The 15,408-nt window shown below is 36.1% G+C and overlaps 1 protein-coding gene across 1 annotated transcript in view; it reads left to right on the forward strand.

Annotated features, from left to right (window-relative positions):
* LOC111146613 (mitochondrial ribosomal protein L13) overlaps positions 1-15,408 on the forward strand; it is a 46,835-nt gene that overhangs the window by 30,462 nt on the left and 965 nt on the right. The window contains exon 6 of the mRNA XM_022502244.1: positions 4,054-4,175. Within this exon, the coding sequence (XP_022357952.1) occupies positions 4,054-4,175 (122 nt within the window). The remainder of the gene's footprint in view (positions 1-4,053; positions 4,176-15,408) is intronic.

Consider the following 15,408-nt stretch of genomic DNA (forward strand, 5'->3'; position numbering starts at 1 on the left):
GTTTACACACACACATATATACTCTATCTGCTGCTTTTTGCATAAAGAAATTCAGGAAGAATAAATGAGAAAATGAAATTGGCTACTTACTGAAGCATGGGGACAAAGAGATAGAATGAATTAGAGAAGAGAGAATTAAGATGTTTTGGAGAATGCCTTTTAGATTATTTATTTTTTACTTTAACTTTCTTTTCATGTTAAGATTTTTATTCAAGGGGCACCTGGGTGACTTAGTCAGTTGAGCATCTGACTCTTGATTTCAGCTCAGGTCATGATCTCAGAGTTGTGAGATCGAGCCCCACCTCCGGCTGCATTCTCAGCTTGGAATCTGCTTAGGATTCTCTTCCCTTCCTTCTGCCCTCCCCCTGCTCGTGCATGCTCTTGTGCTCTCTTTCTCTCTCTCTCTCTCTCTAAAAATAAATTACCAAAATCTTTTAAAAAATAAATAAATAAAAATTATATGACAGGACTAGTAGAAGTAAACACAACTAGTATCCAGATCTTGTTTTCTAAGTGCTATTCCTTATTAAAAGGAACCTGGTTCTCATTGGAGGAATGGTTGATTCTAGGTCTGGAGTATACACATGGACTTAATTTATTTCTATATTGTTTATACTGGTAAAATAATAAGTAATAGAAAGTAAGGCAGTGCTCAAAAATATCAAGAGGAACATGGAAGGCATTTTGAATTGGTGCCCACTGACCACATATGGGACAGCGTGAGCCTCAGAATGAATGGTAATAATAATGGATTATGTTGAGTAGAAGATGAAAATCTGTGAGCCCACGATTATAGTCCAAAAATTATTATTATTATTTTTTAAAGATGTTATTTATTTATTTGACAGAGATCACAAGTAGGCAGAGAGGGAGGCAGAGAGAGAGGAGGAAGCAGGCTCCCCGTGGAGCAGAGGAGCCTGATGTGGGGCTCGATCCCAGGACCCTGGGATCATGACCTGAGCTGAAGGCAGAGGCTTTAACCCACTGAGCCACCCAGGTGCCCCCCAAAATTATTTTTAACACATTAATTCCCTTTCCTTTCTAGAGAAGGAAAAGCTTCTCCTTAGAGAATATCATCTAAAAAATGTAGAAATAACACTGAATTAGAAAAGCCACCATTTTATCAGCATATTCTGTAGTCACTGCGTGAAAGATTATTGTAGAACAAGATATTCACACAATTTCAAAACATCGTGTCACAGGACACTTTGTTTGAAAGGAGAGAATATACTTTTTTATGTTAAAGATACCTGGTGGACACCAACATAACCAAGAGATCAAACATATCATTAGTATGGGACAGACTGACATCATGTGCCTCCCACTATGAATAAAGTACTGAAGACCCAACATTATATATAGTGTTCTGTCAAAAATGTTTAACCTGACTTTACTGGGGAAACAATCCTACAAATCCAAAGAAAAGGACATTCCACCCCATAATTGGCCTGGACTCTTCAAAAGTGTTAATTTCAGGGAATGACAAAGAGCAGGGAAAGGCTTTGTGTTAAAAGAGACTAGACTGAAGAACTTAGTATGTATGTGAAACAACATAGTAACAGCATCATAACTACATGTAGCCTGTGATCCTTGACTGGATCTTAGACTGAAGAAAGATACATAAGACAATATTTTACCAGTTTGGGAAACTTGAATATGTACTTATATATCAGAAAGTATTTCATCAATGTTTTTTGAAGCATGAATTTGTAATGTGGTGACATAGGAGACAAGCCTTATATTTAGGAGATACACACTGAAATACTTAGGGATGAACTATTTACAAATAACTCTCAGATGGTTCAGCCAAAATGAAAGTTTGTGTGTGTATGTTTGTATATAGGTGAAAAGGAAAGCAAACATGTCCCATTCTGACAGTTGGTGTATTAGGTGAATTTAGGTGTCTTCACTATATTCTCACAATTTTTCTGTAGGTTTGAAATTTCTCTAGAAATTGAAAAAATTAATAACTGATCACCTTGCCCCCTATTTATTTCACTCATTCTTCTCCTTATTCCCCCCATTTAGGTTAATCATTCCCTCCATGCAGCAGGAACAGTGAAATTTCTCACATCTCTGTGCGCACATTCAGTTAGCATGTTTGGGTTACTTTCTTGGTGCGAAGATTAAGGGAGATGCTTCCCCTCTTCCTGGTTTCATGTGTAATGCCTAATCAACAACTCATTCCTCAGTTTGCAGTGTTTTAATCCATTCTTTCAGTAAATTGCTCTACTGGTAGAGAAAATTTGTAAGCTCATTTCAGTCAGAATTCCTTCAGTTCGGCAAACATCTACTAACCCACTAGGTTCCACACCCTCTGCTGTGTAAGCAGTTGGCAACTTTTAAAATTGTCTTTGTGAATGATAGAGGGATTTTTTTTTAATGGCTCCCCAAAGGAGTGTGAAATATTCATAAACTTTTGTAAATATCAAACTGGCAAGTAGACTTTTCCAGGAAGTAAAAAATTAGAGCAACTTAATATTTATATGTCCAGACATCCTCTCCTTGTTCCAGTTCTGTGCAGTTAAACTTAAAGATTTGAATACATCGGGGGAGGGAAGTTATATATTTTAAAAATGCTTCTCAGTGAAGAAACACATTGTCAGTAGTATTTATTGTATTTTTTATGTACTGGTAGTGAGTCACCCTGTACAAACCATAATTTTAAAAAGCCCACCTAACTTTTTAAAAATATTATTAAAATTTTGCCATATTAGATTTTAGAACAAGTTTATAATGCCATAGAGCTCTGATTCTTTAAAGTTAATTGTAAAATTATATTTTGACTTGTAAGACATTGAATAGAAAACTGACTGTTTTGGTCTCTTGTCCTTGCCCAGATATTTGATTCCCAATTATGATATGCTCTTTGCAGAGAATTGTAATTTACTATATAATAATCTTTTTTTTTTTAATGTTTAGGAACATACTGTTATGAAAAGAGGGAAATATATCTATTATCCCTGTGGAAATACTCATAGGATGCTTTCCTCTTGACACCCAACCATTATTTCAGTAGAGTTTCCAAAAGTAACTTACCATCCAGACTCCCAGGACAATTCCCTTTCCCTATTTCTGTATCATGAGCACAATATAAATGTAAATTCTTTTGGTTACTCATGCTTTTCATTTTATCCTTTCCTTTGCTTTGTTTAAGATCTATTCTTCTTTTAAAATAGCTCTCAACTATATGCTTTACTCTTTAGTTTGCTTTTCATTACCCAAATTCAGACTTTTTTGCATTTTACTTTTCCTTTCATTTTTCTGAATATTTGAATATATTAACCAGGGGAAAGTCATTGTGGGCAGAGGGAATGCCGTCAATGAAGGCACCAGGGTTTCCGGGTGGAACAACACGTGAGAGGCAAGGAGGCTGATAACTCAGACGCCATGGACGGCTGTGTGGGAAGAGGTGAAGTCACAGGGGTGGCCTAGGAGTGAAGACACTGGTTTGAGAAGTGACATTTTTAAAATTATAACCCTGTAGAGGCCATTGTCTTTTTATTTCCTTTTATATTCTGAGCACCTAGCATAGTTTCTGGTTCGTAGAAGGAGTTCTGTTAATGTTTGTTGGCTCAATGACTCAAGGATCCAGCAGGTTTTCATTTTCCAAAGTTTTTTCTGGCAACAACATGGAGTCTGAATTGAAAGGTTGTGTCCCTGGAAGCCACAGACCCAGTACATCCACTCAATCAGATGAAAAATCATGAGAATCAGCCAAGGCAGTGCCTTCTGCAGTTGAAAGGCAGGGAATAAATTAAACAGCTGAGGGAAAAAAAGAATTTAGTGACTCGATGGTCCTCAGAATTGAAGATGTCTAATTTATCATGAGAAATAGGTTTGTCAAAATTAAAATAAAAGGTACAGTATTATAATGAATTACTTTTATCATTAATATACTTTACAGGGATTTTCATGGATTTGTAAAGATTATATTGTTTTCCTCATTCTGTAAATTTTCTTTTGTTATTTTTTAATATTTATTAAATATTACTAATTTATTACTAAGGGATATATTTTAAGAAAATTAAACCTAAATTTTATTTAACCTAGGACATACCAGAAGATATTCGTAAGAATTTAGTAGAAGAGCTTCCTCAACCACGAAAAGTACCCAGACGTCTAGATGAGTACACACAGGAAGAAATAGAGGCTTTCCCAAGACTGTGGTCTCCGTAAGTCTTTTCTCTTTCCTTTATTTTTTCTTTTTTTAAAGCTCAGTTTAGTATCCCATCTGTTTCCTTAACCAAATGAAAAGATCTTGAAGATGGGAAGAGTGAACTTTTTTTTTACTCCCTTGGATACTCTTTCCATCTTCTACCTGTGGATAAATTCTAGATTTTGGTATTAGAACCAAAAAGTCTCTAGGTCTTAAAACCTGGCTATATACATGCAAGGGTGTTCATAGGTGCCTATAAATTGTCAGATATTTTGTTTGGGATGACATTACTTGGATTGATTATGGTCTCTTAGAATCATAAATCATTATATTACCTAAAACAGTGTGATTCTCCATTTTCCAGATTGCTTCCACTAAACTTGGGAATATCATCTAATGAAAAGTCATCAATTCTGGATAATTAATAGTCTTGATTCAAATAGAAAAACAAAATAACAGACACTTCTTGCTATCCTCTACACAATTTCCTCTGTCTGAGTTCCGGGAAGCTGCTTAGTGTTGACGTACTACCTCCCATCTAATTGCTTCCAGGTTTCCTTATCTGGCCTACCAGGGTCTTCATGACCTGGCTCCTCTCTGTCTCTGAAGCTTAAGTTCTTTCCACTTGACTAGTCTAACAATAGCAGCCTGTTGAAGATTGTCGACCTTTTCACACAATTTAATTCTTCCTTGTCTTCGTTTTGCATTACTTCGCCTAAAACAACATGTCCCTCCCCCGTGCTCTGAAATAACTCTCACTCATTCTTTAGACCTTAAGTTCAGATCCCACCACCTTTAAGAAGCCTTGGGTAAACATCAAGACCAGGCTAAAGCACCTGGCCATCTTCTGCCACAGCACCTGCTGTGTAACTCTGTCATTACCATGGTCAGCTCGTGAGGGGCAGGGGCTGCGTCTAGTTCATCACTGCATCCTCAGCACGTAGAACAGTACTTCATCTGATGGGTCTCGGGAACATTTACAGAATTTATACAGTAGATCAAAAAGGGAACCATACATCCTTATTGCTGGATCTACACTGGGCATCTTGTCTTCTCCTAAACTCTACCCTCTGTGCTATAAAGTATACTTATTGTATACTTTCCTTTTCATTTACTACATTTATTCTAATGTAATTAAGTACCTGTGTGATTTTTTTAAAATGTCTTTTGCTAACTAGATTCCATGAGGGAACTCCAGGTTGTCTTAATTACCTGAGCATAACATCTGGCACATTCAGTAGGCATTCAGCAAATAATTATTGAATAAATAAATGAAGAAAGCAGGTTTCCTGGTATCAACTTTTATAAATGACATTAGGAAAGAATCTCTAGAAGATACGAAGTGACGGTAGTAAAATACTCCAATTTCATACTAGTCCTTTATGCTAGAATCATTGAAATTGATTGGCTTTAAAAACACTTTATTACTTTTGTTTCTGTTCACTGTATCATCTGAATTATCAATTTTCAGTTGACAGTAAATGAGTGATTAACAGACTCTATATGAAAAATTGAAAAAACCAATTTTATAATGTCTGATGATATCCATACCAGCTAGTTATCAGGATACATCCTCATGATAAATATTTTTCTCTAAAATAAAGAAGTGCATTTTCTATCATTCCTTAGGTTCTGGTTTTCATTGCTTGACGATGACCAGAACTATATATTATATGACATGACTTGAGTCTAACAACTAAGTTTAGTGTGGGGTGATTTTCTCCTTCTTTTGACCTTTATAGATGCCTACTTAATAATTTGCCTTCTTTTCAAAACCCAAGAGTCTATTTTAATTCTTTTTATTTAAATTCATTTTTTAATCCAGATTATGTAGTGACTTATTTATTTATTTATTTATTTATTTTTTTAAAGATTCTATCTATTTATTTGACAGACAGAGGTCACAAGTAGGCAGAGAGATGGGGCAGGGGGCGGGAAGCAGGCTCCCCGCTGAGCAGAGAGCCTGATGCGGGGCTGGATCCCAGGACTCTGGGATCATGACCTGAGCCGAAGGCAGAGGCTTAACCCACTGAGCCATCCAGGCGCCCCTATAGTGACTTATTTAGGTAAATCAGTAGTTACTGAAAATAAAAAGTTTTACCGTTTGTTTTCCATGCTATTATCTTTACAGTTCTTCCTGCATTGGCTGAGAGATGAGACTTCTGCACTTGGATAAATTCTGTACTTTTGGAAAAATAATTTTAATTTAGCTTGTTCTTAGAGACTTACATAGTCATTTATTGCAGATATATTCAATGTGCCTTTTCCTACTTAAACTACATAGAACTTTTATTTACATTTACAACTGAACCTACATATATGAACATTTTTCTAGGAAGACAAACATTTTTAAATTCTTTTAAAGAGATGTACAAATTGAAATTAATCTCTAATTTATGAAAAACATTTACTAGCTTAGATTTACGACTCTGGAATCTTTAATTTACTACGAATTCACATAATATAGACTTTAAACTCAGCATTCAATTAAAAACGTGCACTTTGGGGGAGTTAAAAGGTATTAAATGAGGGCTCCTGGGTGGCTCAGTCAGTTTGGTATCTGCCATTGGCTCAGGTCATGATCTCAGCGTCCTGGGATCGACCTTACATCCAGCTCCCTGTTCAGAGGGGAGTCTGCTTCTTCCTCTCTCTTTACCCCTTACCCTGGTTGTGCTATCTTTCTCTCTCTCAAATAAATAAATAAAATCTTTAAAAAATATATATAAATAGAAAGTATTAAATGTTTGGGGCACTTGGATGGCTCAGTCAATTAACTGTCCAACTCTTGATTTACACTTAGGTCATGATCTCAGATCATGAGATTCAGTCCCACAACGGGCTCTGCTCTCAGCAGGGCCTCAGCTTGAGCTTTTCTCTCTCCCTTTGCCCCTCCTCTTGCTCTTGTGCTCTCTCACTAAATAAATAAATAAATAAGTCTTTAAAAAAAAAAAGTTAAATGTTCATTGTAGAAACTATGCATAAGATACAAAATTAAGGTAGTAAATAATCTCACTTTAGTTAACTAATTTTGGTGTGTTAGCTTCCACTGTTTCTTTGTGTTTGTGTGTCTATGCCTTATTTTTTTTTTTCATTAAAAAGGAAATGTAGGCACATAAAGAAAAATAATTTGACTAAGATTGCATGATTGTTAAGTGGTGGGTTAGGGATTCAAGCCTAAGGCCATGATCCTGGGTCATGGTCCTAACCACTCTGCCTGAGTGCCTCTTGTAGCATCTTGGTTAAGTATACTTAAGTCATATGTAGTTCTCAGATAGTTTGCTTTATAAAGTTACATGCTAAAAAAGTATTTTACATAATCTTTGGGTTTTGGTAGTTTACCAGGCTGTATGAAGTTCTGGAAGTCCTAAGAATGTCATACCTGATTTTTTTATAGAAACACCATCATAAATGAATTTATATTCCTAACCAAAGGGGATCTGTGGTACCTTTTTTTTTTTATCTAGAAATACTAAAGGTGTTATTTAATCAAATATGTGACCAAATAGATTATGCATTTGGAGTTGTATATCATGAATAAAGAGTACTGGTTAAACTGCTCATTACACTAAGTGATTCCTGGCTCATTTAAAACAAATCAGAAGATGACTAAGTGCTTTTATTATATTAATGGAATTAGGAAGGGCTTTTCTGTAATTATTTTTAAGGAGACTTTTAGAGAAACTTAGAGTAAATTGATGAATTTTTTTAGTAACTACTGTGGAGATGTATTTTCCTGCCCTTTCTTTTCATTCCAGATTTCTCTTTGACAGGAATATGCATTAAGGCACCAGTCTTTCCTTTGGGCTTTATTAAAATATGATCTTTCCTTACAGGTAGCCATATAACTTCCCCAGATGATAATGTGGGTATATACTTACATATTACAATTTAGATGGTCAGGGCTGTCTATAATAGAATTTCCCACATGATGAAAAAACTCTGTATCTGAGCTATCTAATACAGTAGCTCCTGGCCACATGTGGGTGTTGAGTATTTACACTGTGGCTGGTGTGACTGAGAAACTGAGGTAAAAAATAAATAAATAAATAAATAAAATAAAATACTTTTATTTTATGTAATTTTAATTAAGTTTCATTAGCCCCATGTGGCTACTGACCCCTTTAGTGAATGTTGCCATTTTAGTTGTTTACCATTTCATAAAGTTCTAGTATTAAATATTACAGACATTAGAGTAAAAATGAAAATACCTAACACACTATGTAGGGCTACCCATTGAAAATGGGATTTCTCATTACTGGTAGATTTGCTTTCATGAGAAAAATGGGTTTTTTTCTCCTTTTGGAGAAGGAGGCTGCTTAAAATACACTCTCATTCCACCCAAAATAGCTAAGCCAACAATATAATCTTCCTTTGGAATGCAGTCTTTGGAATTTAGTCAAGATAGATCGATGGTGAATCTGCAGAGACTTGACTGAAACAGATGTACCTGGATTGCACCTAAGTCAGCAGACACAAAACTAGCTTGCTTTGGTTTTTGTTTCCCTAGTAATAAAATTTTAAATGGGTTTATGGTATAGAAATGTACATTTTTAAATTGGAACTATTATTAGCTTTTGGTCAAATGTAAGTTTATTAGCTTTTCTAGTAGAAACTAAAGCTTTTGAGTAACGGTCAAAGAGTGATGATAGTCAAAACTAAGCCTTGAATCCATTAGGTGATTGACAGAGTTTTTTAAATCTTAATTGAAAGCTCCATTTTGGGGATTTCATTTAAATTAAATCTTTTACAAAAGTCTCTGAGGCCTAATTTCGGTTTATGCAGATTTTCTTATGCTAGTTGTGTAGCCGTTTTTAAAACAATGTTAGACAAGAAGGAAAGAAACTGATATTTATGAGAAAACTTTTTTTAATAACTGAAAGTCATTTTCTTATATGAGAAGTATTGCCTATAAACCTCACTTCTTAAATTAGTCGATATACTTGGTGTATTAGTATTTTTTATAGCTCATATGTACATATATAGATTGTGTTAGAATATGTTACAAAGTTATCCTTTGTTTCTTAAAGGTACAAAATAAACGTGTGGTTGCCATGTGCAAGTGATAATTGGAGGGTGTGCACACAGCAGTGCAACAGCACTGTTTTTTTCTTCACAATTCATTTCCCTGGGTTGTAGCTTTCAAATGGTCAGCTTATTTTAAAGCTGTCAATAATTATTTCCATAATCATTGTAGTTTTGCCAACACATTACAAAACCACAGTAATCATAGAAATTATAATGCTGTCACTGTAATGGAAACTTTTTTCATTATGTAGGGTAAAAATAAAACTTGGATCATTTTAAACTTTTTTATTTTCATTTTTACAAAATTCTGTAGGAGAGCTTTTTTTAGGACAAATAAGGCATGTGGAAAATTTCATCGTGAGTTGCTTCGCATAGTCCACAGAGTGAGTGGTGAAACGATACCAAAAAGAAATAGATTTTTGTGTTCCTCACTCATTAAATCTGTAATGCTTTCTTTTAAGCAAAACCCTCACCTTTGTATAGAAACTAAGTATGGAAAGTTCAGCATCACTAAATCTTGAAAAGAGATGTTTATAATGAAAACCCACGTCCCCAGCGTTTAACATCCTCTACAGAGTGTGCTGTTGGAAGTGCGCCTACAAAGAGGGTGGCAGGGATGGAAGTGGAGAGAAAGGAAGACAGTCGTGATTGGCCCTGAATTGTCTCTGCTGAAAGCAGGATTCGGTTTAGCGTGTTTCCTGGGTGATGCCTCCAGCACTGTGGAAGGAGCACAGGTGCGGGGACATGAGCCTTGGAAAAGGACGTGGTGAGCATCGTGTGTAATCTAGTCTGTAGCTCTAGAAGAGAGCAGTGATTTAAACTTATACGTGCCCTCCCATAGGAAACCTATGAATTCGAAAAATCTCCAGATTTTCAGTTGTATTTAAATTAATACCCAGAAAACAATATTTTTACCTATGCCTCTTTTATAAAAGTGCTTCACATCAGAGGCTTTATTTAAAAACCATAAAGAAGGATTTTTACCTTTTCACAACCCATAAGGAATTGGGATCTGGACATCTTCAAGATTTTCCATAATTTTATGCTAGTCTGGTCATATGGCATTTTCCTACAAGATTTAACTTAATTTGCTGCTCTTCGCAGACAGAAGTTATTAGCCGGACTTGAGGAGCAGGGTTACATTCCAATTTTCCCATTATTTCAACCAGCTCAGCACTCGCAAAAACTGTATACCTCAGTATTTCCAGTGCTGAATTTTGCTCAAATTGGACATTCTAAACTTTACTGTTCTTTTGGATATGAACAGATTAGGACTAAAAACAATCTCTACTTGAGCAACCAAACCGTTTTTCCAAGCCAATAGAGCTTATGACTTAAAAATGATAATTGAATGTAACAGCAATTCCTGTTTATTTTAACTGAAAAAAGCAGTAAGTAGATTAAAAAAATTTAACAGTCCTATTAATTTTGGTTTTTGTTTGTTTGTTTTTTAAAGCACAGTTGAGCTTTTTTCTAATCAGGATGTGGTGCATGGTACAGTGCCTGGAGAAATGAGGATAGAGGCACCATTATTTTGCCTCACAATTTCCTGTACGGCTGACATCTTCAGTTCAAAGAATTTTAGTTCAAGGAATATGCGATATCACCAGATTTCCTCTCATTGTTTACTCTAAATAGTTTCACCAGTACAATGGAAATTACTTAAAACTCAATCAAACTGACCTTTTATTGTTCTTAAGATTACTCTACTGTCTAAATATTCTTGTTTAAATATTTTGTTGGAATAAACATTATACTGATGAATATTATTTATGAGTGAAAAGACATAAGACCCAAGGGAGAATAAGATATTTTTGAAATTTATTACACTTAAGTTACACAAAATTTCATGGATTCACAACTGGAATTCAAATTTTTTTTCTTCTGAAAAAATAAATTATCTTAATGGGACAAATAATATTAAGTATCTAACTGAAACATCACATAAACTATGTGTTTTATAGCTTTATATTTCATTTTGTTCACAAACCTAATGGGGATCTCTCTCATCATTTTACAATGAAAACTGAAGTCTCCCTAAGGATTTTTCCTGAAGTCAAAGATAAATTCTCTTATGGGAATGTCCCCATTTTCAGGATAATTAAAATGTGTTGGCCTCTGTCATTTTTTGTCAAGAATTTGAATCTCTGAATTCCTGAGAGGTACTTGTTTCATTTTAATGAGTGGCTGTATTTTACCTGTTTCATTTAGTGAGTGGCTGACAACATTTTGAATAGAGATGTCAGTTGTAAAGGATTTTCTATAGAAAAGAGAGAATTTTGCGAGAGGTGGTATGATTTGAACGTTCAAGTTTCTGAGCAATCACAAGTACCATAGAATACTTGCTCAGACAGCCCTTATTTAAGTTCTGTTTCCTCATTCAAAAAAGTGATTTTTTTTTTTTCAAGCTATAGTGTTTGAAGGCAGTTTTCTGCTGGTGGCAAGAATTAAGTACAAAATGAATTACTGCTGGAGAACATTTAGTAGCTATCTAATTTTAGCACAGTTTAGAAAATGAATTAAGGAAAGTCTTCTGTTGGCTAATTCTTTGAAGATTCATTAATCTCCCAAATTACCCTAAGTGTATATATGAAAGCTTGACACTTTTAGCTTTCATCTCAGAAGTCAAAGTGTACATATGTGTGTGTGTAACTGTGTGTGACTGTGTGCACATCTCCCTCTATGAGAAACTGCATGGTGTAAAGACAGGACTTTGTCTTGCTCAATGTTGTGTTCCCAGTGCCCACAGCTAGACGTGACACTCAGTAATCTTTGTTGAATGAATAAAGGAGTGGAATCTGATCTTCCTGAAAGAGAAATTAACTTAATTCATTAAGTATGGTAAATTCTTATTTTGGTCTTTGCTTCTTTCTTAAAGCTAGCTTAACAGTTAGAGCTAAAATAGAAATTTTTCTTAACAGTCTGTGCTTTAGTGTAACTCTGATATATTTAATTTTGGATACTTTGTATTACATATATAAAGAAAATGTTATGGAATTTTGTTAAAATATAACTTATTTCTGTCAAGAAAAACATTTCTATAAAAATCAAGAGATTACCTTTCTGTAACAGCATTTGAAATGTCTCTTCAAAGATTTCCTGAGATTATTTTAGAATACTGTTATTTACAAAAACATTAACCTTACATAAGGCTATCTTTTATTTTAAAACTTCACGATTTTTTATTTGCACTGAAACAGCGACAAATAATTAAGGCAAAGAAATATAGAATATAAATTTTCTCATCATCCTTCTAGTAAAGGATTAAGCTATTTAACTTCATTAAAGTTTCAAACAACATTTAAGCATCCGTACTATGAAAAGCAATATACTAGATGCTAGGTGTCTTCCTTTTAATAATTATTTAATCTGGTAACTACATTGACTACAATTTAATCTTTCTTTGATGATAGATACCAAAAGAATATCCAGCCTCAGTACCTGTTACCATAATTTAAAATTACTTAACTATTGCATCAGAAAAGCATAAAACTACCTATTAATAAAGTCCTCTCCTGGGTAAAGAACTACAAAGGATACTGTATAGCAAATGAAATCAGCTCTAGCTAAGGAAGAAGTTGTGTTACCTTCTCTTAGGCACAGCATGGTTTTAGAAATTTACTTTATTTGCTCCTTCAGCATCTTCAAATAGTCATCCCCTCTGTCTTATGAGTATCTCTGTGTGCGGCCTACGTTAACCTTATAGACTTGCTAAGTCACGCTGTGGTCCATGGACCAGCATTGCAGTACGTGGGAGCTTGTTGGAAATGTAGAATCGTGAGCCCCTCTACAGATTAACTGAGGATTTTTACAAGAGCCCAGGCGATGTGTATGCCCACTGAAGTTGGAGGGGCACTCAGGTAAACAGACCTCCCCTCCCTTTCTTATCTTGGATTTCTTTTAGTGGAAGAAGGTAAGCGGTATAAATGCATTGTATGCGTGCCTGGCCTTGTGTATATGTATGTGTGTGTGCGCGTGTACATGCGGAAAAATAAAACCGTATTTAGTGTAAAAACCTCACTTTCCCCACAACGGTACCTCCTGAACGTCATGTAATACCATTAATTGCCTCCAGTAGGAGTTGATGTTTCTGGCTGTGCCAACATCTAAAGTACCCTTGGCCATGATACTGTTTTCCCTTCCTGGAAGCAGATCAACCATCCATAAAAGATCCTGATTAGTTTCCATAAAAAAAAAGGAAAGGATGAGTTTGTAAAACAAAGCAGCATTGTCAAGTCAGTGACTGTACTGTAATGACAGATACCTTACAGGTGTCTGCTTTTTGGTGGGCCCAGTGCTAATTGCTGGAAGCTTAAGCTCAGTTACATGGGGACCCTGCTTTCAAAGGAACCAGCAACCTACCAGAAGTCAGAATGAAATGCATGCAAGCACTTGCAGTCAGGAGGTCTGCACTAGGTCCTTATCATCCACTTCCTAGCTGTGTGTCCTTAGGCTAGTTATCCAGCTTCTCTGAGCCTCAGTATTGTCAACTATAAAATGGGATTGATAAAAGTGTCTTTTTCACAACAGAATAAAATGAGATGATGTGTGTGAAGTGGTTAGTATACTTCATGGCATCTAGTAAGCTTCAGCACATCTTACGTAAGTAACATTTATTTACATAAATAAAGGCAAGTATAATTTGAGAAACACTGTAACAGAAGTATGCATGATATCCTCTGGCAGTTTTACAAAGAGGAGCCCGAAGTCAGAAAGGGAGGTTGTGGAGGGCTACCCAGCTGATGTGATTTTTGAGGTGGATTTTGAAGGATTAGTCAAGTCTACCAGGCAGAAAAAAGCTCACGTACCCAAGTCGAGAGGTGTGAAAGTTTTTATCTGGGTGGTATCAAGTAGTGTAATGGGACCAGAATGTAAAGGAAAGGGATGTAGAAGGAATAACTCAGAAGTGTTAGCTGAGGCCATGCCATGGAGGGTTAGATACTGGTTTCCAGGGTGTTTGACTCGTGACAAAGCAGTCGAGGACTCCTGAAGATTTTTTAGGCAGAGCCCCTTGATATGCGGAAGTGGGATGGAAAAGAAGGGATCTGTGGTAGAGACTTTGACATGTCTTTCTCCTAAACTCCACCTCCTAATTGCTAGTGCTTGTCATGTCCAAATCTTATCATATTCAAAACCAAGGTCCTTCCCTTCTGGTCTGTTCCTATGCCTGTATTCCCTGTCCTGAAAAAATCAGCAACATTGCTATTCACAGAGGTCTTCAAGCTGAAGGGAAGAATCCAGATCCATCCCTGAATCCTCATTTTCTAGCAGTTTCTTCTTCCTCCCTCTCCCTGGCCCCTTCCCTCTTCCCATCCCTTCCCACCCTCCCCACCAACGTGGTACTTTTCTGCCTCTTAAATCCTGAACCAGCCCTTTCTTCCCACTCATCACTGCTACAGCCCCAACACAGCCCTCTTCTTTATCCTCCTCAGTTCCCACCAGAAAATCTTCTGGAAACAGATTGTGGCCTTATGAGCCCCCTGTAGCTTTCAGGTCACTGCCTACTACCTACTTTATATCACAGATTACACCCTTCACACACATTTCCAATTTTATTTGTAAATCCCACTAAAAGGTGTTTTTGTCATCTCATTGTTACTTAATAAATTAACCTTTGGTGTGGAAACAACTAGACTGTGACTAAGCACGTGGAGTGTTCTTGAGTGGAGTCGCAGCGACTTCTTGTCAGGACCTCAGCTTCGAAGATTCCTTTCTGGTGGCATCATCACCACCCGCTCGTCATAATCACATGAACCAGCTCGACAGCAGAAGTGGTTTCTTGAAATGTGCTGGTGTCTTTGACTGGGAACTGCTCCCACCGAATTGAGTGACAAGCCAAAGATGAAAAGGATGCATTTCAGAGCCACATTCGCCCTCGGACCACACTGTCGTTTCCCAGACTTCGGATGCAGTTTTTACATTTGGAAAGAGACTTCAGAAACGGTGACTTAATTCTGCAGTTTCTCCTCTAGTCGTTACAGAATGGCTAATACGGTGAAGCCTATTTGGCTGGTTTCCCAGATCAGAGCCTTGTTCCTCAAAGTTAAATAATAACTTGAAATTGTAATGTCATTTATTTACTCAGCCACTAGACTGTTGGTCTTCATAGCTGAGCTGTCTGGTATCTTGTGCGTATTCTGTTGAAGCAAACATGCTGTGAGTGGAGAAACGGACTAAATAAGCTATTTCAGGGCAAACAGAGTTCATCTACTTTTTAAAGGAAT

This window comes from Enhydra lutris, unplaced genomic scaffold (genome assembly GCF_002288905.1).
Source record: "Enhydra lutris kenyoni isolate GAN:26980312 unplaced genomic scaffold, ASM228890v2 scaffoldscaffold14, whole genome shotgun sequence".
In the NCBI taxonomy this organism is placed as follows: Eukaryota; Metazoa; Chordata; class Mammalia; order Carnivora; family Mustelidae; genus Enhydra; species Enhydra lutris.